The sequence below is a fragment of the Sceloporus occidentalis genome, unplaced genomic scaffold (assembly GCF_023333645.1).
Source record: "Sceloporus occidentalis isolate IW3139 unplaced genomic scaffold, rSceOcc1.0.p SCAF_210, whole genome shotgun sequence".
Classification (NCBI taxonomy): domain Eukaryota; kingdom Metazoa; phylum Chordata; class Lepidosauria; order Squamata; family Phrynosomatidae; genus Sceloporus; species Sceloporus occidentalis.
The window spans coordinates 369,384-394,575 of NW_028317190.1; the positions used below are offsets into that span (position 1 = coordinate 369,384).

At 40.5% G+C, this 25,192-nt stretch overlaps 1 protein-coding gene across 1 annotated transcript in view; it reads left to right on the top strand.

Annotated features, from left to right (window-relative positions):
- LOC149277543 (potassium channel, subfamily K, member 16-like) overlaps positions 1 to 19,162 on the top strand; it is a 52,170-nt gene extending 33,008 nt beyond the window's left edge. The window contains exons 2-5 of the mRNA XM_089502747.1: positions 15,247 to 15,367; positions 17,063 to 17,229; positions 17,904 to 18,082; positions 18,874 to 19,162. Coding sequence (XP_089358873.1) covers positions 15,247 to 15,367; positions 17,063 to 17,229; positions 17,904 to 18,082; positions 18,874 to 19,162 — 756 coding nt within the window. The remainder of the gene's footprint in view (positions 1 to 15,246; positions 15,368 to 17,062; positions 17,230 to 17,903; positions 18,083 to 18,873) is intronic.
- The last annotated feature ends 6,030 nt before the right edge of the window (positions 19,163 to 25,192 follow it).

Genomic DNA, 25,192 nt, shown 5'->3' on the forward strand with positions numbered 1-25,192 from the left:
ACACATTGCCAATGCTTGATTGACAAGGATAGCAAGAACGTATGTGTGTCATCCCAATACCTCATTGATTACAGTCTACACCTGGATGTGGCATTTTTCCCCAATATAGTTCTTTAACCTGAAAAAGTAAATTCTTATATTTAAGAACCTCTGTCTAACCCTAGAGGGTCTCCACTGAAAAAGGCATTATAAAGTATGCATCAAATCAATAACATTATCTTATTGTCTACCATTAGTCTTATCAGCACTCCAAAATAATAATTACATTCTAACACTTAATAGATCCTTATGATTCTTCAAAACTTCTTCACAAAATCTAAGTTTTATCTGCTGTAACATAGGCATTTATACCATTATTAATATATTAATATTAATAAATACAATTATTAGTAAACATTTGTAAAGATGACTTACTACTGCACCTTACCAAACAACTGGTTTTAAAGGAGGATAACATCATAAGACAAACTTGTGTGTGGTGCCAAGAATAGGTACACATGAAAGATGTGTAAATAGTTTAAGGCTCCAACAGTGAATGATAGAAGAGATATTAGGAGAGTGGATTATGTAACACGGACCCAGTTCTGGACATTTTACATTATGGAAATATTAAATAGTAATATTTAATAAATAAAATAAGTAAAATCTGTTCTAAAAACCATTTCTATAATAAGACAGACTTGGGTAATTGAGTAATCAGTGACACCGACTTTTAATCCTTCCTGTCTTGCACTTGGCTTTCATTCTGATCTACTCACACTGTCAATTGGCTACCATGGCCTGACTCGCAGGGCATTGAGGGTGTGAGAACTTACCTCTATCCCAGTGCCGGTATCTCTTGACAAATTTCTCATCCAGAGGTAGGCTGCAACCAAGCCTTACTCACAGTATTCCTCCATGTGACTGCGCATCATCACACCTACACACACAATGGAAAGCATGTTAATGATGTTACAAAAGGTCTTTATACTCACCCTGCCTCCTGCTGATCTTGCTTGACCCTGGAAATCGGCTATTAAATCTCTGGACCTTTATTTGCACTTCTCCCTTGGTTGGTGTCACTTACATAGTTACATAGGCTGAAAAACATACATGAATCCATCAGGTTCAGCATTTCCCAAATCTGTTAATTGCTGTTGCTGTTGATCCAAAAAACCTCTTGGTGTTCTTCTGCTTATCCAGAAACCCAGGAGTCATTGGCTTAAGGGGGACATGACCAATGTTCCATCTAATTTTTCTTAGGTGGCGTGCGCAGAAAATTTCTCTTGTGCAAAAATGTTCCCAGAGCCAAAATTTTGTGCGCACAATATCCGCTCCACATAAAGTATCAAAAAAAATAATATATATTTTTTTTTATTGGGAAAAACTTGTGCGCACAATTTTTGGACATGTGCGCTCTCTAAAAATGCTATGTGCGCGCGCACAAGCGCACAGCTTAGAGGGAACACTGGACATGACCCTGCCAGCACTACAGGACGGTACACATGGTATTAGTGCAGGAAAGGGTTAACCCGGCAAGGGTCAGTACGAGGAAAGAATACACAGGGAACGAGGGAGGAAGTCACAGGGAACAACGTGACCGTAGGGGGAAGGGGACAGGGCTATAAAGCCCCTCTAAACACACGTGCAGGGGGCAATTACTAAACACCACAGGAGCAGTTTAAATGGGGAACCTCCTGGGTATGGACAGTGCAAGGGTCAAGTATTATTCGATGGTGTATGGACCCAGCTATTGCTGTGCCCTTGATCATACTATGTGATTCTGCTTTGACCCTTCAGTCCTTTGGTGTTTTGACCTGGCTATTCCCGTGACCATGATCGTGCCTCACTGTATTGCATTGACATTCCAGTTTCTGAAGATACCCGTACAACTCTTGCCGGTTCCGGGAAGCTTCCTATCTATGCTCTAGGCTTTCTGTTCCAACATGAACGTTACAGTGGGTAGGCAGGTCTTCTTTTCGCTGTGCAGAGAGGCCGGTTAGGTGTGTGTGCTTTTCTTCTTGCTGCCGACTAAACGAATACTATATGCATGGTGTCGCACATCCCAAAGGCCCTGTGCTTCGCTCAATATCATCCCATTCACTGTGTCTCTGGTATCTAGCAGCTTATAAGAGCAAAGATGTCTTGACAATGGGTGCATTCTATCTATGTATTTAGAAAGGGTCCAAACACACTTTTAGTGCATATATACACTATGTGGACAAAAGTATTGAGACACCTGACCATTACACCAACAGGGACTTTGATGACATCACATTCTAAATAGACAGACATTAATCTGTAGCTGGTCCCCTCTTTGCAGCTATAACAGCTTCTTCTCTTTTGGGAAGGGTTTCCATAAAGATTTTGGAATGTTTCTTTTTGAATGTATGCTCAGTGTGGGTCAGTCAAGTTCTTCCATGCTAAACTCATCTAACCTTGATGGACCTTGCTTTGTGCACTGGTGTACAGTCACGTTGCAATAAAGAAGGGCCTCCTAACTGTTCCCACAAAGTTGGAAGTATAACGTTGTCCAAAATGTCCCTGTATGCTGAAGCATTAAGAATTCCCTTCACTGGAAGTAAGGGGCCCAACCCCTTAAAAACAGCTCCATACCATTATCCCTTCTCCACCAAACTTTACAGTTGGCACAATGCAGTCAGGCAGCTATGGTTCTCCTGGCATCTGCTAAACCAGATCAGACTGCCAAACTGTCACTGTCACTCCACACAACACGTTTCCACTGCTCCACTGAGTCCAGTGGTGGCGTGCTTTACATTACTCGATCAGACATTTGACATTGTACTTGCGAGGCTTGCATACAGCTGCTTGGTGATGAAAACCCATTCCATGAGCTGCCGGCGCAGTTTTTGTGCTGATATTAACGATGGTGGAAGTTTGAAACTTTTACGCACCATGCATGTGGCAATGAGTCTGATTAAAACACCTGAATAAACTTATTAGGGGTATGTCCCCTCACCAACAGGGACTGTGTACTAGAGGACTGCATTGGGAGGCGGGTCCCGCGGGTCCCATGGGATTGGGCAAAAATCAGCGGGAGCGGGATCAAAAAAGCAGTCCCACGCAGGGCTCTACTGTGTACCTCTGCATGCATAAGTACATATATGTGCTCCAGCGTATCATTTTAAATTGTTGACGGTGGCACCACTGACATGTCAGCTAATTAAGGCGGCCAACAAATATCAAATGAAAAAGTTCCTGAAAGTTTTACTGTTAATTTGATTTGGTTCCCAGACCTCACCCAGTTCTGTTTATATTCCCTTGAGGGAGCTAAAGTTTTTATTCTTTCTGATATTTTTTTGGCAAGCCCTTTTTGTTTACTTTAAAAATAAGTCACCCCACCCTTCCTGTGGAATGCCAATGGTTGGTCCTCTGCTGGGTTAAGTCTTTAATGCATTAGGAGCACATGAATGTGTGCTCCCACTTCCTTTCTACACAAAACATGCACCAACACAATAAGCTACTGTATAGGCAGATGTAATGTTATCTGCCTACAGAGTAAACTAAAAGCAGCCCACAGGGGGTATCTAAGCTCCACATACCCTTAAAATATAAAATAGGCAACTTATAGTATACATGTATTAGGAAAGTCATCCCTCATCTGATAGTATTAGGCATCCAAAAACCTTACTTTGCTAGGTTTGTCACATAAAACCGAATCATATTCAAGAAAGCAGGAGTTAGCCGGAGAGTTGAGCTTCAAACTCTGAGGAGTTTATAGGAATATTCAACCCCAGTGAAGAACTTGTAGGACGTGAAACTAGACCCACCTACTGAACTAAACATAACGCAGGACCAGTTTAGTCCTTCTTGTATCATAGATTTCCAGGCATGGTTCATGCATTTTGAAATGTGGAGAACATGCCTTTATTTAAAAAAGCAAAGGTTGGGCATATGACACAATTAATTATGCAGTGAGTTGCAAATCTTTTTTTGTTGTTGATATGCCGGGGCAAAAAATCCCAAGGGGCAGTTGAGAAAAATAATTACAACTTTATTATATTGGATTTTGTAATGCAGACATGGTCCTCATGGTATGCTATACTTTACTGTATGCCCCTTGGTTATAAACTAGAGCCAAGTTAAATTTTGTGGCTAAGAAACTAACATGTTGATCATATAACAAACGTGTTACACAGGGCTAGTGACACAAGCATTACCATAGATATTTCGTATTGTTGTATTGTCTGAGTATTTAGTTTAATAAGTATATATACCTGACCTTTTTACATGTGCTTTCACTCTTCCATTATCCATTGTCACCATTATTATAATAAGATTTTTTGTTAATCTTATTCAAAAGCAGTATAATCCCAAACCCCATCCTTATTCCCAGTTTGGGTGTAATGATTCTTGGTATTATAATGATATTGTGAAATAATAATCATAATAATAAAAAAAATATGTATTATTTACAGTTGAGTTTTGTAAACTCGCAAATATTGATTTATAAAGGACCATCTGTGAACATCTAGTTAGAAACAAAGGCAGCTAGTGACATGATCTAGAAAGAAGGGAGAAGAGAGAGTGTGGGATGATAGGTAGATCTGATCGTCATTGGTACTGAAAGCCAAGGAATTAAATTAGTTTGACAAAGAGGTAAAGTAAAAAGAGAACATAGGGGGTACAAGAACTGAACTTTGGGGTACACAGAGAAAAAGGGGAGAAGAGCAGTAACTAGAAAGCGAGAAGCTGAAGGTGAAATCAGACAGAAAAGATGCGAAGCAGGAAAATGCAGTGTCATGGAAGCCACCATTGAGAAGAGTTTGAAGAAGACGAGGGTGGTTTGCATTGTCAAAAGCTGCAAAACGGTCCAGAGGGATTAGTTGAGAGCAGTGGCCCTTGGATTTAGTAAATCATTGGTCACTTTAGTAAGAGTGGTCTCAGTGGATTGTCAATAGGGGAATAAAGATTAAACAGGATCAAAAACTTGGTTAACTTGGAGGTAAGAGGACAGATGGGGTGGAAGTTTGACAGATTGGTGGGGTTCAGGGAGGGCTTTTTCAAGATTGGAGTTATTCTAGCACTTTTGAGTGAGGATCCAGTTGAGTGGAAAAGATTAAATATGTGAGTTAGCCTTGGGAAAAAGGTGGATAAGGAAGAACGGGTGACGTTGAATGGGATAGGATCAAGGGGACATGTGGTCGATCAAGAGGAAAAGAGAAGAGCAGAAACCTCATCCTCAGTGACCAGAGAGAACTGGTATATTGTAGACGGGGAGGGATAGATCAGTGTATGTGAAGGGGCAGAGGGAGAGTGAGCGGAGGAGGGAGACTGAAGAAACTGATGGTTTCAATTTTTATTATTTGTAGCTTGCAAAGATGGAGGCAGTAAGGCTAGTGGAAGAGATTTGCAATATTTTGTACATTTTAAGCCAATTACATTTATTTTATGCTGTTATGACCAGCATTTATTAGCCAATATTCGTAAAACTGACTTGGCCTTTAATTTTAACTAAACAACTGGTTCTAAAGCAGGATGTCATCATATGGCAAGCTTGTGTCTTGTGTGTGGAAAGGTTCCCAGAATATGTACGTGAGGGATGTGCAAATATTTAACAAAACAAACTTAGAAATTGTTTGAGGTTCTAACGGGAAATCATAGAAGAGATATTATGAGGGTGAATTATGTAACACATCGTTGGCCCTTGACATTCTAAATTGTGGAAATATCACAGAATTTAAAAAAAAAATACTTAAGGGGCCGCTAGTTGCATAATTACAACTGCATTGAATCTAATGTAAGGAAAGTCTCCCTAGTATGCTGTGTCTGTCCCAGCGCATCCTAAAAAAGCAGAGCAAAAGCATATGATGTCATTGCCAAGCCTCTCTCCAGCTTTGGCCTGGTGAACTATGGGAGAAGCGCTGCTTCTCTGGGTTAACACCCGAATCCTCAGGGTCGTGGGAGCGGGGTCTTGACATGCCTCACCCCAGTCCTTGCCGTGTCACGCAAGGGTAGGCTCTGGTTGGTCCCGACCCACAAGTTCCCAGGTATAGTCATAGAGGACACCTGCCATTAAGTCGGCTTGTGAATACTTGCAATAATGCATGCTTAAGAGATAAAACATAGTCCCATCATATACAAGGGCAGAGTACCCAACATGCTTTTCCCCACCCAGTATATAGAGATAAAGGTATGAAGATGGAGGCTAGGGTTGCACTGCATGATTTGGGAAGACAGAGCTTCCTACGCTTCTGCATTACTCAGCTTACTCATAAACCTTAGAGAAGCCTCTTGACCCCCTAGCTACTTTTCCTTTATGAAGTCAGATGCAAGGGTTAAAAAATGTCTTTAGATTGTAACGATGTGAAATTTCTGTGGCCCCAACCCTTTCCGTAAGTATTTTGACATTGGGTTAACTAATGAATTAAGTGAATGAAATGAATTAAAGATGTATCAGCCAAGATATATCACTTCCAATACCACAAGGTAGCCCAGAAAGTGTGGAAGATGTGTATACAGCAAAACAAGAAATCTGCGCACACCCAGCAAAAACTTCTTAAAAGCAGGATAAGTATTGGGAGTTCCGTCACACTATATGGCCATATACTGCTTAGTCCACGACTACGTCAATAGTACCCCAAGTTCGCCGGCCACCAATAATGAGGCACCTGTGTGGTGGGTATGGTGCTAAACCATAAGGTTTTCGGTTGGAGAGTCTAAGCAATGTATGGCCATATAAGGCAATTCCTCAATATTTATTCTTCAGATAAATTCTTTTAAAAAGTATTTGCTGGGTCTGCGCATATTCCTTGTTGAACATGTAAAAAGTGTTGCCATTGATTGGCTGCTTAAACTGTCAATCAGTGACATGACTATGCTCCCATTGATTTCATTAGAAGTACTTAACTGCCACTGATTGACAGCAGCCAATCAGTAGCAAGAATTGTCAGATTATTTCAGAGGGAACAAATTATATTGTTGCAAAATAGCTGCAAGTTATGTATCAGATAAGTGTTTCATTTTTTCATTTTGTAAGAATGCATATTAAAATACTCACAGACGGTTACTCCCTTTAACATATAGCGCTTTTGGCTTTTGTATTTTTTCGTGTGATATGTGGAGTTTGCACCCAGGTCAATTTTCTTTATTTGTTTATTAAGGAAGAGCGTCTATAGCTCTTCTAGTAGTTAATAGGTTGTCGGGAAAAATAATTTTTATTTCAATTGAACTACCGTTTAGCTGAGTGTTTTCCAGTTGACTTCAGGCGAGCCAGGAGTTCAGTTTGACTTTTAACTTGTGATTATTACGATGCAGTTATATAATTTAAACCTACACACACCCAGCTCATCAAGTAAAGAGGTGTGAATTTTTACCCTATTTTTTATATTTATATATTTGTTTCTTGAATATATATTGTATTTATTTTATTTATATTTCTCGAGGAATCAAAAAGATTTTGGCATGCATCCCTTTAGGGTTGAGGCAGCAACGCAAGCATCCAGGGTAGGATTAGATGAGGAGACTATCATGCAAATTAGGAGCAGAGGCGTATCTACTGAAAATAGCGCCTATGGCAAGCACTCAAATTGCGCCCCTGTCCAAATATCTAAAACCCATTTACTAGCCCCTGCTGCCCATATATATATAAATATTAGTCCCTGCTGCCGATAGCGGGTATAGATCAACACACAAACCCAGATCAATTGAAATTCACTTGTGATCTCAGCACTGAAGGTATATATCAAATAAACAGAATCAGACATACAAGTCCTGTATTTGCAGGTATACAATAATAATATATGAAACGTAGCATCGCAGGTGTAGATCAACTGAATAAGACATATTAACCCTGTATTTGCAGGTACACAAATAATGTATGGAAACAAAGCATAGCAGATATGGATCTACAGAATAACACAAAAACCCAGCTTTGCAGGTAAAGATCAATTGGAATTCCCATAAAAACACGGCATTAAAGGTATATTTAAAACCCCCTAAATTACAGGCATAGATCACAGGTTGCACACCCCAAAGCCAGCCCTGGCGTCCACACTGCCCACATAGAACCTGGCCAGCACCCAGATTACACACATAAGATTTGCAATCTTTGTCCCCAAATAGCCCAGCACAAGTCAACTTTGTCCCCAAACAGTCCGGCCAGTGCCATCTTTGTGCCATATACACCCTGCCTGTGCCATCTTGGGCCCCAAGGCTCAAACCTCCTGCTAGTGCCATCTTTGCCCTTCCACAATTATACATGATACACAAACACTTTTACAGTCACTCACTAATTCACACTTTAATTCAGACAACTCATCCACACATTAACTCATGCTCTCCCTCATTCAGACAATTCATCCACACATTAACTCACGCTCTCAATGCATCCACACATTAACTCATGCTCTCCTTCATTCCGACAATTCATCCACACATTAACTCATGCTCTCCCTCATTCAGACAATACATTCACATATTAACTCATGCTCTCTCTCATTCACTCAATGCATCAACACATTAATGCACTCTTTACTTATTTCTACCCCCCTCTCCCTCCCCTATCACTTTCTACCCCCCCATCTCCCTCCCTTATCACTTTCTACCCCCCCATCTCCCTCCCTTATCACTTTCTACCCCCTCTCCCTCCCTTATCACTTTCTACCCCCCTCTCCCTCCCTTATCACTTTCTACCCCCCTCTCCCTCCCTTATCACTTTCTACCCCCCTCTCCCTCCCTTATCACTTTTTACCCCCCTCTCCTTCCCTTATTACTTTTTACCCCCTCTCCCTCCCTTATCACTTTTTAACCCCCTCTCCCTCCCTTATCACTTTCTAACCCCTCTCCCTCCCCCTACCCACTATATATCCTCCCCCCCTTACCCACTATATACCCTCTCCCCACCACCCACTATATACCCTCCCCCCCTACCCACTATATACCTCCCCCCCTACCCACTATAGGGTATATTTCCAGATGTAAAGACTCAGACCCTAATCAGCGTTGGTCTTGATTCAGGAGCCATATGCCGACCCCATGCATATTTAAATTCCCTAACTCAGGATATGTGGATATATATATAATGCATGCAATTAAAATGTCACCAATATAAGTGTAAAGCAATGCTGCCCTCTAGTGTAATTTTGTTTTTCCAATTTCTGAATCTTTTTTGGGTGCAAAAACTGATTCAGCAAAAATGCTTCCAACTATTCAATTTCTCATTTTTACTTGTTAAGCCTATGTTTCTTTGGTTAATGTCTGTGATAGCGCCTTTCTTTTCTAAAACCTAAAATTCTTAGTTACTTCCTACACATAATATCTTTCTTCCTAAATGACCTTAAGGGAGTTCTTTTTGTCATTGATAGATACTGGCAGAGTTAAGCCTAAACCCTCCAGCTAGGCAATCATGCATTTGAAAGATGGTCTGAGTGTCCCCCAGTGTTTCACATGCAGGGTTGTGTGTGACTTTTGACTTATGAGATATACAACATTATGCTCCCCCCCCTCTCTCACCTTGAAGTCCAGCGACGGGAGCACGATGCTGCTGTCTTCCTGCACCGCTCGCTGGTGCCCGCTGCTTCACTGCTGAGCGCCGTAATATGACGTCATATTTCGGCGCCCAGCAGTGAAGCAGCGGGCACCAGCGAGCGGCTTTTAAACGCTGTCTTCTTTTTTTTGATGCGGGGGATCCGCATCAGTGTTTAAAAGCCGCTCGCTGGTGCCGGCATTTCATGCTGAGCGCCGCAATATGCCAGCATATTGCGGCGCTCTGCATGAAATGCCGGCACCGGGACGGCGGTAGAGGGCTCGTGGAGGAGAATGAGGGGCGCCGAGCGGTTGCTAGGCGCCCCCTCTCTCCTCCGCATCCAAACCCCCCCCAAAAAAACGGCATTTAAAAGCCGCTCACCGGCGCCCCCCTTGAGATGGTGCCCATGGCACGTGCCATGGCTGCCATACCCTATATACGCCTCTGATTAGGAGACATGAGTCGGCACATTTTAAGCGATGCATTTTTCTTGTGCCATTATTGGTCGGGTGATTCAGATAAAAGGGTATCTCCTGGGTACATAGAAAATGTAAGGGTCAAGGGATTAAGTTTTATTACTGATGGGACCATTACACTAGGTACTATGACTTACAAGACCACTTTTCAAAATTAATAAGGGGATTGGGAGATACTAGTTATGAAGAGAGACTAAAAAAGTAAAAATTATATATGCTAGAAAAACGGGGTCTCAGAGAGGATATGATAACATTTTATAAATATATACGCAGGGCCAATATAACGAGCTCTTCAGTGACCTGTTCATTAACAGAAATGTACAAAGAACAAGAGGTTACCTTCTGAGACTGGTAGAGCGGAGATTTCATAGACGACAAAGGAAGGGATTCTTTACAGTGAGGACAATAAAGGTATGGAATTCACTGCCAAGGGAGGTGGTGTTATCAAATACATTAGATGCCTTCAAAAGGGGTCTGGATATTTTTTTTTTTTTTTAGAAAGGCATGACATACAGGGCTATAAATAGAATAACATTAATATTTTAAGAGCTTCTTGATCTAAGGAGAAATCCGATTGCCTCTTACAGTCAAGAAGGAATTTTTTTCCCCTGATGTCAGAATTCGAAGTAGCTTAATTAGGGGTTTCTTTGCCTTCTTTTGGATCAAGAATAGGAAGGTTAAATAGAAGGGTTTAACTTGATGGACTTGGGTCTTTTTTCAACCTTATGAACTATGTATGTAACTATGTAAGCTCAAAATCACTTTTTATGCATAATGCTAAATGGCCTTGGCATAACAGATTAATCAACCAATAAGCTTGACTTCTAGATGCCATTACAAAAGGATGCATTTAATTATAATTTCTGTTGCTCTACTGCATGTAGTCATATACACACTTTAGGTTGACAATCTAAAGTCTCATAGAGGCCTACCAGTGAAGAATACATATTACAGTACTTTGTTAGTACTTCAATTCTGTACGGAAAAGATGAAATACTTACGTGTAGAAGAAGCTTTAAAGAGGCAAACGTCTGAATTTGACAGTATATATATGATCCATTCAGCTCATCAAGTATGTCCATATTTCCAGATGTAAAGACTCAGACCCTAATCAGCGTTGGTCTTGATTCAGGAGCCATATGCCGACCCCATGCATATTTAAATTCCCTAACTCAGGATATGTGGATATATATATAATGCATGCAATTAAAATGTCACCAATATAAGTGTAAAGCAATGCTGCCCTCTAGTGTAATTTTGTTTTTCCAATTTCTGAATCTTTTTTGGGTGCAAAAACTGATTCAGCAAAAATGCTTCCAACTATTCAATTTCTCATTTTTACTTGTTAAGCCTATGTTTCTTTGGTTAATGTCTGTGATAGCGCCTTTCTTTTCTAAAACCTAAAATTCTTAGTTACTTCCTACACATAATATCTTTCTTCCTAAATGACCTTAAGGGAGTTCTTTTTGTCATTGATAGATACTGGCAGAGTTAAGCCTAAACCCTCCAGCTAGGCAATCATGCATTTGAAAGATGGTCTGAGTGTCCCCCAGTGTTTCACATGCAGGGTTGTGTGTGACTTTTGACTTATGAGATATACAACATTATTCTGCTCTGAATTCCGGTATGTACTTGTCATTAGGTAGATACTGACGTTCTCTAGAACACCATTTTTAAGGTCTGATCTGGCCACATTTTCATGTTAAATGCATATCGTGTTCACCCAAAGTGAAGTGCATGCGCTCTTTAGACGCTGGACTTACAAAATCTTCTGTCTCTTTTAACTACGTAACTTTCCTCTACGGAAAGCAGGCAGCATTCTTCTATATGCTTCCTGATCATCTTCAGTAGCACTCTTATTCTAGCCAATGGATCTAATTAGTCTTAGCCAGTGGCATATATGCCACCTTAACAGAAATGGGGCATAATCTTTTCTACTGCCAATAATTAAAGATTATTGATGGTCATTCATTTGTACCCTTATTATGGTATCGAGAAAAGAAACTCTGTGCCTAGAGTTTCCTAGGATGGAATTAGTCTGGCCAGGGCCTTCAGAGCGCCTAATGTACATATGTAGAATAATGATCGGGGCAAAGCTAGGTATTTGAATTGGATCTCTTTAATCCCACATTATAAACAGGGCTCCACAGCAGCTCCAAAACCTCATGCAAACTAACACGGACTGAGCATCAAATGTGCCTCTCGATTTCTGGCACGGTAGACTGAAACTGATGGTAAAGACAATGTAACTTGAAACCAGAGTACAAACTAAACAATAAAGACAAACAAGCAGTCATGGTACTAACCATTGAGTAATAATAAATATTAACAACTAAACAAGCATTATCCAAGCGTATTATGATACCGTAAATAATAAGCCAATGCATGTGGATTGCATCTCCATCTACCATACTGTTCTGCTAACCTGTTTCCTACAATGTCTTATTGATGTGGGTGTTTTTTTATACAGGTCACTGTAAACATTACACTATGTAAATATTATGTAATGGCTGTACAGGGGCCTCTTTCAATTAACTGGTCGGATATGTAAACTGTGTCATATCTCAAAGTACAAAGTTTGATAGTGAAAGGCTTTTCAGTCCCTCCCTGCCAGCCAAGGGATCTTCTTTTAATCCGGACGGACACCACACCCTGTAGAAAGAAAGTTCCCTGACCCTAATTCTCCAGTGTCTTGAACGCAAGCCAGTTCTTTTTGCGTCTGTATTTCCTGTTTATTTCTGGAAAGGACTAACACGGTCTGTAAACCAAGCTACTGGAAAGTTATTGGGACTCCGCAATGGCGTGTAAGGGTACGCTCAAGAGTGGTCTTCTGGCTGTGGCATTTGTTTCCTACCTGCTGTTAGGGGCAGTTGTATTCCAGATCTTGGAACAGGGGGCAGAAGATACAGCAAAGGTCAAGACACACCGTCACAGACTAGACTTCTTGGAGAATTACACATGCCTTACAAAAGATGCACTGGACCATTTGATTAATGTAAGAAAATATTGTTTTCATGAATAATTACATTGTAGACAAATTGTGCTTGAGAAGGAATTACTATTTTTGTTATAAATAGTAGGTCATGTTTCTCTCCGTGTGTGTTCAAAAGTTTGGGGTCACTCAGAAATTTCCTTGCTTTGTCAATAAAAAAAAATACGAAATGGATCAGAAATACAGCGCATACATTGTTAATGTTGTGAATAGCTATTGTAACTGGAAATAGCTGATTTTTAATGGAATATCTTCATAGGCATACAGAGGCTCCTATTATCACTCCCATCACCCCTGTTTTCCAATGGCACGTTGTATTTGCTGATCCAAGTTTAAGTTTAAAAGGCTAACTGATCATTAGAAAAACCTTTTGCAACTATGTTAGTTAGAAATGTCCTAAGCTACGTGACTCCACACTTTTGAACGTCAGTGTGTGTGTGTATATATATATATATATATATATATATATATATATAATCTTAATAAAGGACCCTTAGAGGTCTGAAATGTAGATTCTGTATGTGCTAATAAAATACTTTGTGGATTTGCATTTCAGAGTCCCTCATTAATTTGGATTAATTTGCCGTAATTAGAGACAGCACCAAGGTCCTGTGTATTGGCCCGTGTGCCATGAGATTCTCTACAATATATGTGTGTGTATATATATATATATATATATATATACTTAAAATTTGACAGAATGAATGTACTGCCTAATGAAACTTAAACTCTGCACGTTGCAGTCATTTTCTAAGAAAGCTTTACAGGAATACGATTAGTAAATAAGTATACCAAATAAAAATGCATGCGACCTATCATGCTACTTAACACGTACCCTTAAGTATGTATGGTAAGTAATATACTGAGAAACAGTTTACATGGTTTTTATATGGGTATGTTTAATAATAAAGGTCTACCCTTCATTATTCTAAGCAAATTGTTACCAAGCATTTCTATAGTGATGAAAAGGTAATTGTATCTTGCATCTAGAGACTCATTTCCTGTGGTGCAATTTTAAGTAAAACAGCTTAGGGTTGCTTTTTCTATTAGCTTCATTGTACAGTTCCAATATCAATTGTGACATATCGGTTTGGACTGGCCATCTGGCACACAGGGCAAAAGACTGATGGACTGCTGGCTCTTAGTGCCCCATTCTTAACCGATCTGCCTCTCCAGCAGCATATTGCGTCCTGAAACGTAAAGTGCAGCTGCATGTATTCAGCAAGCTGCATGTATGTCATTTAGCGGCCGCTGGCCTTAAAGTGCCAGGACCGCTTAGTCATGCCCTATCCGGCCCTGTGGACAAAAAAGTTTGCAAATGAGTAAATCCAGGAGATGCTCAGTGAATTCACTAAGCATTCTTGGCACCTGGGTGTTTCACAGGCATTATCCTGGTTTCTGGTGAACACAGCCATTTGTGAAGCAAACATGTGTCTAGTAAATCAACTTAATAGTTATAATAGAGGTTGGTGAGCTGATGGGGACATGGCACAGGCCAAGTCAGGACAGAGGCAAAGCCAGGGCTGGACTAACTAAAACAGCAAAAGTTATGGAGAGTGTCTGTATGGATGCTCTCACAGACCAAAGTCTTGACAAAGAAAAGATGCTGGACCCGTTGGGAAGACTTGTACTCTTCCTTTCTTCGTGAGCCAAGTTCAAAATTGGATTAAAACGTTTTTTTGGTCTGTTCTTCTAAACAAACCAATATGAGTATGAGAATAATTTGTGCCCCGAAAAGCTTGTTTTCTTAATCTTAAATTTCCAAATATGGACACACATGGTATGAGTCAGTAAATCGGACAACTAAATCCCTTGTGTACTCCTATGTGCTATGTAAATTAAGAACGCATTTTTGGGGATATTCCATGCAATAATGCATTTTTGTGGCTACCAAAAGACACCACAGGACACATGCCAATGTTCCATGCAACCTAAAGGCCAAGTGGTAGCCACAAAAATGTGTTTTTTTGTTGTTACCTTTATGTAACTTAAGGTATCTTCATAAACTATGTAACGGTAGAAATATATTTTGATGGCAGATAACATCCACTCGGCCCATCTAGTCTTCCTGGTGTAGAGACTCAGACCTTCAGTCAATCATTGGTCTTGATTGAGGATAGTTGTATGCTTATACGATGCATGTTTAAATTCTCTCACTTTATCAGCAGCTACCACTTCTGCTGGGAGGATGTTCCATTTTTTACATGTTATGGTACATAGTTTCAATCCATGAACAAAAATCAGTTTACCTTCTATCTCTTGTCATAAAAAATAGTGTATTGTTTGTAATAATCAATTGTTTTGATGGACAGGTTATTGAAGATGCAGTTAAACATGGTATAAACCCTCTGGCGAAAGAATCAGAAAACAAGCAAACCAACTGGGATTTAAGTAGTTCTTTCTTTTTTTCCGGTACAGTGGTGACCACAATCGGTATGTCCTGCTCATTCCTTCACATCTTGGTAGAATTATACTATTGCTTAAAAAAAAATAAGTATTTTGCAGGTGAATTTGGATGAAACATAAAAACAAAGAAACTTGTCAATTTCCTATCTGTTTTAAAACCATTTAGGAGCATTGGCTATGTTTTATACCCAGGATGTTTGTATGTCTATCCATTGAATGCTTGAATAATTTCACAATATCAACCTTTACCACTTCTGCATAAACATGATTCCATGTATCTAGTACCTTTTTTGTTATGCAGTATTTTCCCACATTGTATCTAAACTTCTTTTTTATGTTTCAATGTATTTTTACGTTATGACATTTTCAAAATTTCACCTCCGTTTTTACATTTGTAGTTTGAAAATGTAACCTTCTCTTCAGCAAAACTATACGATTTTTGTAAATATGTATAAACACAGTAATTTGTGTAAAATCAATGCCTTGCTCAATAGGTCAATAAGCATTAAGCGGATAAAAGTCTCGGTACAGTCCCCACTCCCCTACTATTGAAATGTTGGGAAGTGTGATGTCATGATTAGGTCTCCTATAGAGTAAGTGCTGTCTCATTGCACGTCTACCTGTGAATCATCAGAAATAATGACTTTTATGTCAATAACATATATGTACATACATAAGTTCATACCTTTATAACAATAGCTTTTTCGCAACTCAACTGTATTTGTCAACTCGAAAACATGGTCACCACTCCCTTTTCCATTATTCCTTTTTATCTAAATGATCTCACATATGACCCATACACCAGCAACCTCTATCCTTATGCAGATCGAGAATGAGGCAAAGTACCAAACACTGGGGTACTCCATTAGTAACTAGAGATAAAATGCAGTCATAAAGTCTACGAGGAAAACGATTTGTTAGCAGAAGCAGGGCGTCCATACCATTAGGTTAAAGAATTGTCTAAGTGCGGCGTTGGAGTTTGGGACATAACCAAAATATAACCACTGCCTACAATGGCAGCTCTGGATGTGCAGCTAAACAAAGCTTACTTTATTATTTGAATAGCGTATTTAAAAAAAAAGAAAAATATTTATATTTTATGAGACTTTATTGTACTATGATTTGACATAAATGCCATCTTTCCTATAGATGCTCGGTCTAGCAGATCAAATTTACCAAATGTGGTCTAATACTAGATAATTTTGAAAAGAAGTGCTCATTTTTTATTGCTTTTGTTAATTATTCTTTAAATAAAATAGCATACCATATGACAACATTTTTTTTACTTTCAATAGAGCTATGGAATGTTTTTTAAGGATTATGTAAAATGCTGTGTATTTCCATCTAAAGTAGATGTTCTAAAGATCAGGATGATTATCCCAATAATATTGCTCACTTGTTAAATTCCATAAAAAATGTGTTAGACATGTTCATTCACTTACCAATCCTACACAGACCTAAGCTTTCCACTGGTAACAAAAGGACTATTAAATTATACATCTTCAAATAAAATACATTCATAGAAACAAAAATTACAAGCTAAGTTTTCATAAATGATGCTGGGAGCTCTGAGTAACCCTTCAGCCCTACAACAGTGGTTGGTTATATATACTCTGTCCTTCTCCTCTTGGTGCAGTGACACTGAAATGGTTAAACTTATATGATTCTGAGATAGCTTATGGTATATAAGCTTTACGAACTAATCTTCATTTTGTATTATAGGATACGGAACAATTGCACCCAGAACTGCGGGTGGACAGATCTTCTGTGTGTTTTACGCCTTGTTTGGAATCCCTTTAAATGTAATTGTTCTAGGCCATGTTGGTAAAAAACTTTCCACATGGTCACAAAAGTTTGGGAAATGTTTATTTAATAAAGGAATAAACAAGGTACGGATACTTTCAGAGGCCGTGTTTAAGGGTTTAAGAGAAGCCATTTTGTGTGGTTTTATTGTAGCTAGTTTTATAGTTTGTAATTGTTACTGCAGTCGAAAACATTAGATTTTATGTGTTTGCAATACCCCATGGGACATGATTCTTAAAAACTGTTTTATTAATTTTTTTAGACGTCCTGATAAATATATATGGTTCACTATGGTTCTAGGTCACAAACTAGTTCTTTCCTTATTTCCTTAAACCTTCTTTAATCACATAAAACCATCACAAAAACAACATATTTTTTATGAAGCCCTTTAAGTTTCTATGGCAGCAAACAATGTGCACCTGCTGTTGTGTCACATGACAATTATGCAATCCCTAAAAAATATAGACGAGAAAATATTTGACATGATTTAGGAATTATTTCAGAACTCAGTGATGTTTTTAATAAAAGTGTTACATTTTGCAAAGTAGGTGGAACAGCGGCTTTAATACAAGTGATAAAAAGAAAGGCATACATAAAAACAGGAATGAAATAGTGTTTTTTTTTAAGGTAACTTGTAGTGATGCTGATTGATGAGGTTCTTATTACATTGTATTGGGTGATTTACAGCATTTGTTTAATTCTTATTTTCTTACAGCTCCTTCTAATTTGCTACATTAACCGAAACATTTTCTTCCTACAGAAAAGAGCGAAAATTCTGACAATCATATTCTTTTCTGCGACTGGAATCATAGTGTTCATAGCTATACCGCCAATAGTTTTTACAAGAACAGAAGGTTGGAGTTACCGAGAAGGAATCTACTATGCTTTCATTTCTTTGAGCACCATTGGCTTTGGGGACTATGTTGTTGGTTATGGTATGTACAGTATATATGTAGCATTGCTTGTCGCACAGTGTTGTTCGATGTTAAAGTGCCAACTAACTTTTGGCTTCTCTGCCAATCTACTCAATTTCAGTATAAACAAGAGTTGTGAGAGATGATCACTCATTTCACTTCCTCTCACAAAGATCGGCAGGACATCATAAGCATCTGCTGTTCTGCCGAGGAAGGTTGGTAGGGGGTGCTTTTAGTATTATCAACCTGTCATAGTACACAGATATGGAGCTGGTTGTATAGTCTTTACAATTTCAGCTGTTATAATATTGCCACAATGTTATGACATTAGAGAGTAGAATGGGCTTCAGGTTTCTAATTGATATGTTCAAGGATATTTTCTACTTTATAGGATTTAATTACCCCAGGTGAGACTGGGAATGGCCTATGTACATTTGGTTACTGTTATGGACCTCTCCAGCCTGGTAATATTATGATGCATCCTAAATACAACCAAACAAGAAGAGATAAACAGTTTACTTATAACTCTATAGTTATCAAAGGCCAACTTGGGTCCTAACCTCATATACATGGCATCTGAAAAGTTGTCGAACTATAAACCCCATCATCCTAGCTGATTCTGATGGTAATCTTGAGTAAGCAAAATGCAATTTTATAAATTCATATTGTGACATCTGATGAGTAATTAAACCACAAATGGCATACTATTATACTTCCCTTTGAAGGTAGTTCTTTAATAGAGTGATAGACTTTCTGCAAACCATCTGTTTAGTAAGTATTTTTTCTAATTATAATTGTTGTTTTTTTAGGTTCAAGAGCCAAAAAGCCATTCACAGGGTTTCGTGTCTTTGTGTGCTTTTGGATTATATTTGGACTGGCGTGGCTATCTCTTCTCTTTAATTTATTGACATCATTGATGGAAGACACAGAAAAGAAGATAGCTAAAGATATACAGAAAAAAGTAAAGCATAAAGGTGGCCAGGAGGAGATCGGTATGCAGTCTTTAATGGGCAGCCAAGCACACGAGAAGGAAGAGGCAATGGTGAATGATACGAGTAACAGCAATGGTACTAGCAAAAAAACACAGGAGTCCAACAATGTTTAGCATCACCAAAGCTCTGATCGTCGGAATCCAGATAGCAAGAGATTTTTGGACTTTGCACAGCCAGCTCAATCTAATAGGTCAAAATAAGTAAATTAGTTTTGTTCTTGAAAAGCAAATGTCCACCTATTTGTGCTTAGTTTTGAATAAGGATATACAAGATACTTATATTTGCTGATCTATTCTGAAAGAGGCCTTATAGGTAGGAAGTTAAAGATGTTTTTTTCTTTTTTTGTTTTGCATAATTTATATATTTTTTTTAAAATCCACTCCTAGATGTTTGTTTATTTATAGAATACCTGCTATTCAGGACCAGATTAAGAGCTGAACACACAAAGCAATTGCTCCAAGGCGCTAGCCTTATGACTGGTCCATACCTTTCACCTGTACCACGAAACGGTCAACCAGGTTGCTTGATTCTCTAGATGTTTGGGTTTCCAGAGATGAGAAAGTCTGAGTTGTAGTTGTGGATTGTGTCACTGAGATAAAAGTGCAGTCGGCTAAATTTAGGTGCCGCAACTGACAGTGGCAACAAGGTGGGCAAAAACAAAAACCTTGTGCTTATCATCCAGCACAGACTTTAGTTGACAGTTTTAAATTGATATTGTTTTGCCATTTTCTAAGTTATTATATTGTGTGTATTAAACACATTTTTGTTATTGATGTGGTACAGTCTTCATTGTGTCTCCTTACTTTTCCATACTTAGTGTTTTCCTGTTTATGAGCAACTGTTTTGTGGATTAAATTTCATTTATCAACATTCGTCACCATTTGGAAGACTTCCAGCAGGAATTGTAGAGGTCAATACAGTGAGGTTTGAAGGTTTTACAGAAGATACACAAATCAGAAGAACAGATGAACTGAAACATTTTCTCTTCCATCAAATTCTATGCTTTGTGTTTTAGCACCCCCTTAAGTCTGAATTTATGCACAACTTTCAAGAATACGTCTTTTGAAGGAACACACCTTCCATTGAACTCAAATTCCTGTCATCTTGCACTTTTTAGAACACTACTGAGCATCTTAAAAATACCGTATTGGCTCGAATATAGGCCGCACGTTTTCCCCCCACTTTAAGTCTTTAAAGTGGGGGTGCGGCCTATATTCGGGGTCTAGCGCCCGACGCCCGGGACATGCAGTCCCGGGCCCCGGGCAGGCAGCGGGGTTAGGATACAGATCCCCCTCAGCAGTGCAGGGGACCCATATCCTACTCTCTGATACGCTCAGACAGCCTCCCCTGCCAGCACTTTCCACGTGCCGGCATGGGAGGTTGTCTAAGCGCATCGTGCGGACGGTCACCGGCTGCGGCAGGGCCGGCCAGACAATGGAGCCAAGTGGGGCAACCGCTCCAGGCGGCACTTTTGAAGGGGCGGCACTTTGCCGCCCCAAGCCCTTTTTTTTTTTTTTAAAGTGAAAGAGAGAAAGGGGCGCCGAGTGGTTTTCGCTTACCAAGCTGTCAGTACCCGCTCGGCGCCCCTCTCTCTCCTCTGCGGCGAGTCTCCCTGTTCGGTCTCGGTGCCGGCTTGTAATGCTGAGTGCCGGAAGATTTCCGGCGCTCAGCATTACAAGCCGGCACCGAGACTGAACAGGGAGACTCGCTGCAGTACTGCTGAAAGGTAAGTACAAGGGGGGGGCGGCAGGGACGGAGGGAGAGGAAGGGTAGATAATGGGGGGGGGCGGCAGGGACGGAGGGAGAGGAAGGGTAGATAAGGGGGGGGGGCGGCATTTTAAAATTCGACCCAGGCGGCATTTTGCCTTGGGCCGGCCCTGGGCTGCGGAGGTTCTTTACCGGCATCGCCGCAGCCGGTGACCGTCCGCACGATGCGTTTTACCTCTGCCCCCAAGACTTACCAGAGCAGACTCCCGGGTGTCTTGCGGGGTCGGCGGGGGACATCTACGCAATACGCGTATACAACTTGTATAAGCGTATTGCGTAGATGTCCCCCGCCGGCCCCGCAAGACACCCGGGAGTCTGCTCTGGTAAGTCGGGGGGGGGCAGAGTGGCAGCATATCTCGGGGAGGAGGACGACAGTGGCAGCATATCTCGGGGGGGAGGAGGAGGAGGAAAGTGGCAGCATATCTCGGTGGGGGGGAGGACAGTGGCAACATATCTCAGTGGGGGGGAGGACAGTGGCAGCATATCTCAGTGGGGGGGAGGAGGACAGTGGCAGCATATCTCGGGGGGGGAGGAGAACAGTGGCAGCATATCTCGGGGGGGAGGACAGTGGCAGCATATCTCGGGGGGGAGACAGAGTGGCAGCATGTTTTTTTTGGTGCTTTTTTAAAGACAAAAACTTTTTCTTTAAAAAAGCACCAAACTTTTAGGGTGCGGCCTATATACGGGGGCGGCCTATATCCGAGCCAATACGGTAAGTGCATTGTACTTCTAAGGGATTATCAGCTTGTTCTTCTAGTGTTCAGGGCAGACAGTTCCACAAACTTTGGTGCTCAACTTCTGAACCTATGGGAAAAATCAGGAGTTGCTCTCCTACAATATCTACCACTGATTTAAAACAAGTTGTTTAAGCAGGACCCTTGCATCCTTTTGTTTCTGTAAGTTCTTCTTACGTGATATAAAACGTTGCCCACTATACAGAGCTGCGGAAGTTAACATTTCTAAGAACACTGCTGTAGATTGGAAAATATTGGTTTACTGATTCAGTTTAACTATGTAAACATACATTTCAACCATTCATTCAGAGCATGCGTCTTTGTCAAGGCACATACAGAATCACTAGGTACCTGCTTTTTTTATTTTGTTTGTACCCGGATAAAGACCTATACTTTATTTATATAGCACCAACTGTAAGCTGATGGAAAATACCTTACCCAGTAGCGTACCTAGCGGGGCGGTCCACACCGGGTGCCGCTCATCAGGGGGGTGCCAACTTGCCGGCACCCGGCACCCCTCCAGAGATGGACAGTAATGTCCGCTGCTAGAGGAGCGGGCTCGCAAGGGAGCGATATCGGAGGTCTTTAACAGACCTCCGGCTCCCTTGAGTGATTTTAAGCCGGCTTAAAATTACTCAAGGGAGCCGGAGGTCTGTTAAAGACCTCCGATACCGCTCCCTTGCAAGCCTGCGCGGCAACAGCTGCTGTGCGCCGGGATTTGTTGTCAGATCCCGGCACACAACATTGAAGCTGCGCCCACTGAACTGGAAGAAGACAGAAGAACTGAAGAAGAGGAGCGAAGAGGAGGAAAAGAAGCTGTAAGGAGAAAAGAGGAAAGGTAGGAAAGCATTCAGTGAGTGAGAGTGGATTGGTATATGTGTGGATTGGTATATGTGTGGATTGGTATGTGTGGATTAGTATATGTGGATTGGTATGTGTGGATTGGTATGTGTGGATTGGTATATGTGTGGATTGGTATATGTCTGGATTGGTGTGTATGTGGATTGGTATATGTGTGGATTGGTATGTGTGGATTGGTATGTGTGGATTGGTATGTGTGTGGATTGGTGTGTGTGTGGATTGGTGTGTGTGTGGATTGGTATGTGTGTGGATTGGTATATGTGCGGATTGGTAAGTGTGTGAGAGTGATGGGTGTTATGCTGTACCATTTCCAATGTATTTTTCATTATATAATTATGCTCTAGTACATCATAACTCCCATCACTCTATACTGTTCCATACAGTGACAGAGCTGGGAGACAGAGGCCTTGCACCCCCACCGCAGGACTCCTGAAAGGTAAGTGAACTTCAAAGGGGGAGAGGGTAGATAGGGAGAAGGGAGTGAGAAGGGGTAGGTAGGACAAAAGGGAGTGAGAAGGGGTAGATAGGGCAATCATACTCCTATCATGCCAAGTCTGCGAGTACATCCTGGAATCTGGGTATGCCTGGGCATGATAGGAATGTGATTGCTGTTAACAATCATATATATATATATATATATATATATATATATTAATATTGTTATTTAATTGTTTTGTGCTATTTTGGTGTGTTACTTACTTTAAATAAAAGTGTTAGATTTTTTTTTTATGGTGTGGGGGGGTCATATTCGGTTTCGGCCAGGTAAATGCTGCATTTTCGGTTTCAGTCCAGAATTCGTTTCGGTGCATCCCTACTACTAATGAAGTGGTAGGCCTACACCACATCAATGTTTGGCTTAGTATATAGTGATAGGAGTTATGCTGCACTATTGTCAATGTCTGGCTCAATGTATAGTGATAGGGATTACGCTGTACCACCATCAATGTGTGCCTCAGTATATAGTGATAGGTGTTATGTTGTACCACCGTCATTATCTGCCTCAGTATATAGTGGTAGGTGTTATGCTGTACAACCGTCAATGTCTGCCTCAGTATATAGTGATAGGTGTTATGCTGTACCACCGTCAATTTCTGCCTCAGTATATAGTGATAAGTGTTATGCTGTACCACCGTCAATGTCTGCCTCAGTATATAATGATAACAGTAAGTGTTATGCTGTACCACCTTCAGTGTCTGCCCCGGTATATAACGGTATAAGCTATGCAGTTTTAAAGTGTGTGTGTGGGGGGGGGTGCCACATACAGGATCCGCCCCAGGTGCCAAATACTCTAGGTACGCCCCTGACCTTACCTCAGCAAACTAGTTCAAATCCTTAAATAACGTAACAGCAATGTCACATCCACCAACACCAAATCAGCACTCACCGCAGACGTTCTTCAGACCTGAATCTCCCAGCAAGGAATTGAGCCCTAAGCTAAGAACGCAGGGACTTAGACGGCCCCAACAGTGAGAAGGCTCAGGTGCAGGCAGGTATAGTTTGGTACTAAGTATATAGCTGGCCATGCACAGATGGATCCAGATACCTGGTATTGGTAAAATGCAGAATGGAGTCACAAACAGAATACCCTGGATGCAAACAAGCACACGCTCTTCACAAACAAATGCAGTTGATTCAATCAAATCCAAGGAAATTAGCATATAATTAGCTTGGGGTGATTGAAGCAACGAGGGGAAGCTCATGTCAGCCTCAGCCAACGCTCACGATCAAGAATGCACTGTACACGCAATACAAATATTCCCATAACTGTGCAACAGGTCTTTTATTACTCTGAAAGGGGGGTGATGGTGCAACTATATTCTAATTGGACAATAACCCAACGCTCACAAGCACTTTGTGTGTTAGCTTGTGTAGTCCACACTTAACTATGAACAACAGCCTAATGTTAGCATTTGCATGTAGAGTACAACTCCACAGAGCAAAGACTTTTGCTGTTTTGGTGGAATGACAGTGGATGAGTACACACATCAGAATCTTAAAACTAAATAATATAGCAGCAGAGCTAGAATAACAAATACCAGCAATCCAACCCCAAAACTCTTAAAACAATTGAGAGGACGGTCCAGCCACCTTCCAATATTTTGTTGGTGAGTTTTGGCAAAGTCCAACTTTTCAAGGCAAAAAGAAATCTGTACATAGTATCAGGTGTTAAGCGCTGCATCGCACACCTCATCTAGAAAAAGTGACACTTATGGAACAAAGCGATATGGTGCACTGAAAAATTGCCCTTTAAAGTATACCAGAAATATAACATACTTAACTTACATGTAAGCCACAAGAGAACATCCAATAAGTCTCAGCAATTAGTCTCAGCAGCATATATGTAAAACAGTAACAGTATCACATATATATGTATATATATATAGTATAAGGAAATCTAAATACAATTAACTCACATTCTTTAGAGCAGATCATTGCTCGTTTTACTTTGTTTCATAACCTTTGGGTAGAATTTTAATTTAATAAAAAAGATTTTAAAAACTCTCCAAAAGGTGTGTAGTCCTCGATAACCCTGGTATTCAGCAACATGACCTGATCTAATACCTGATCCCACCCCCCGCAGGGTCACCGTCAATTTGCATATTTGTTCTTTTAACAAACTGTTCATTCTTTCTATAAGTCCAGTCCAACGTACATCCTTTTCCTCTCAAATGTGTGCCATTTTCATACTGAATCTTCTGTGGGAAACCAGAGGTGAGCAACTGTAGCAGTTTGAGAGTAGTGGGTTGACCCTGATGGTGTTTAACACCAATACTTATCACC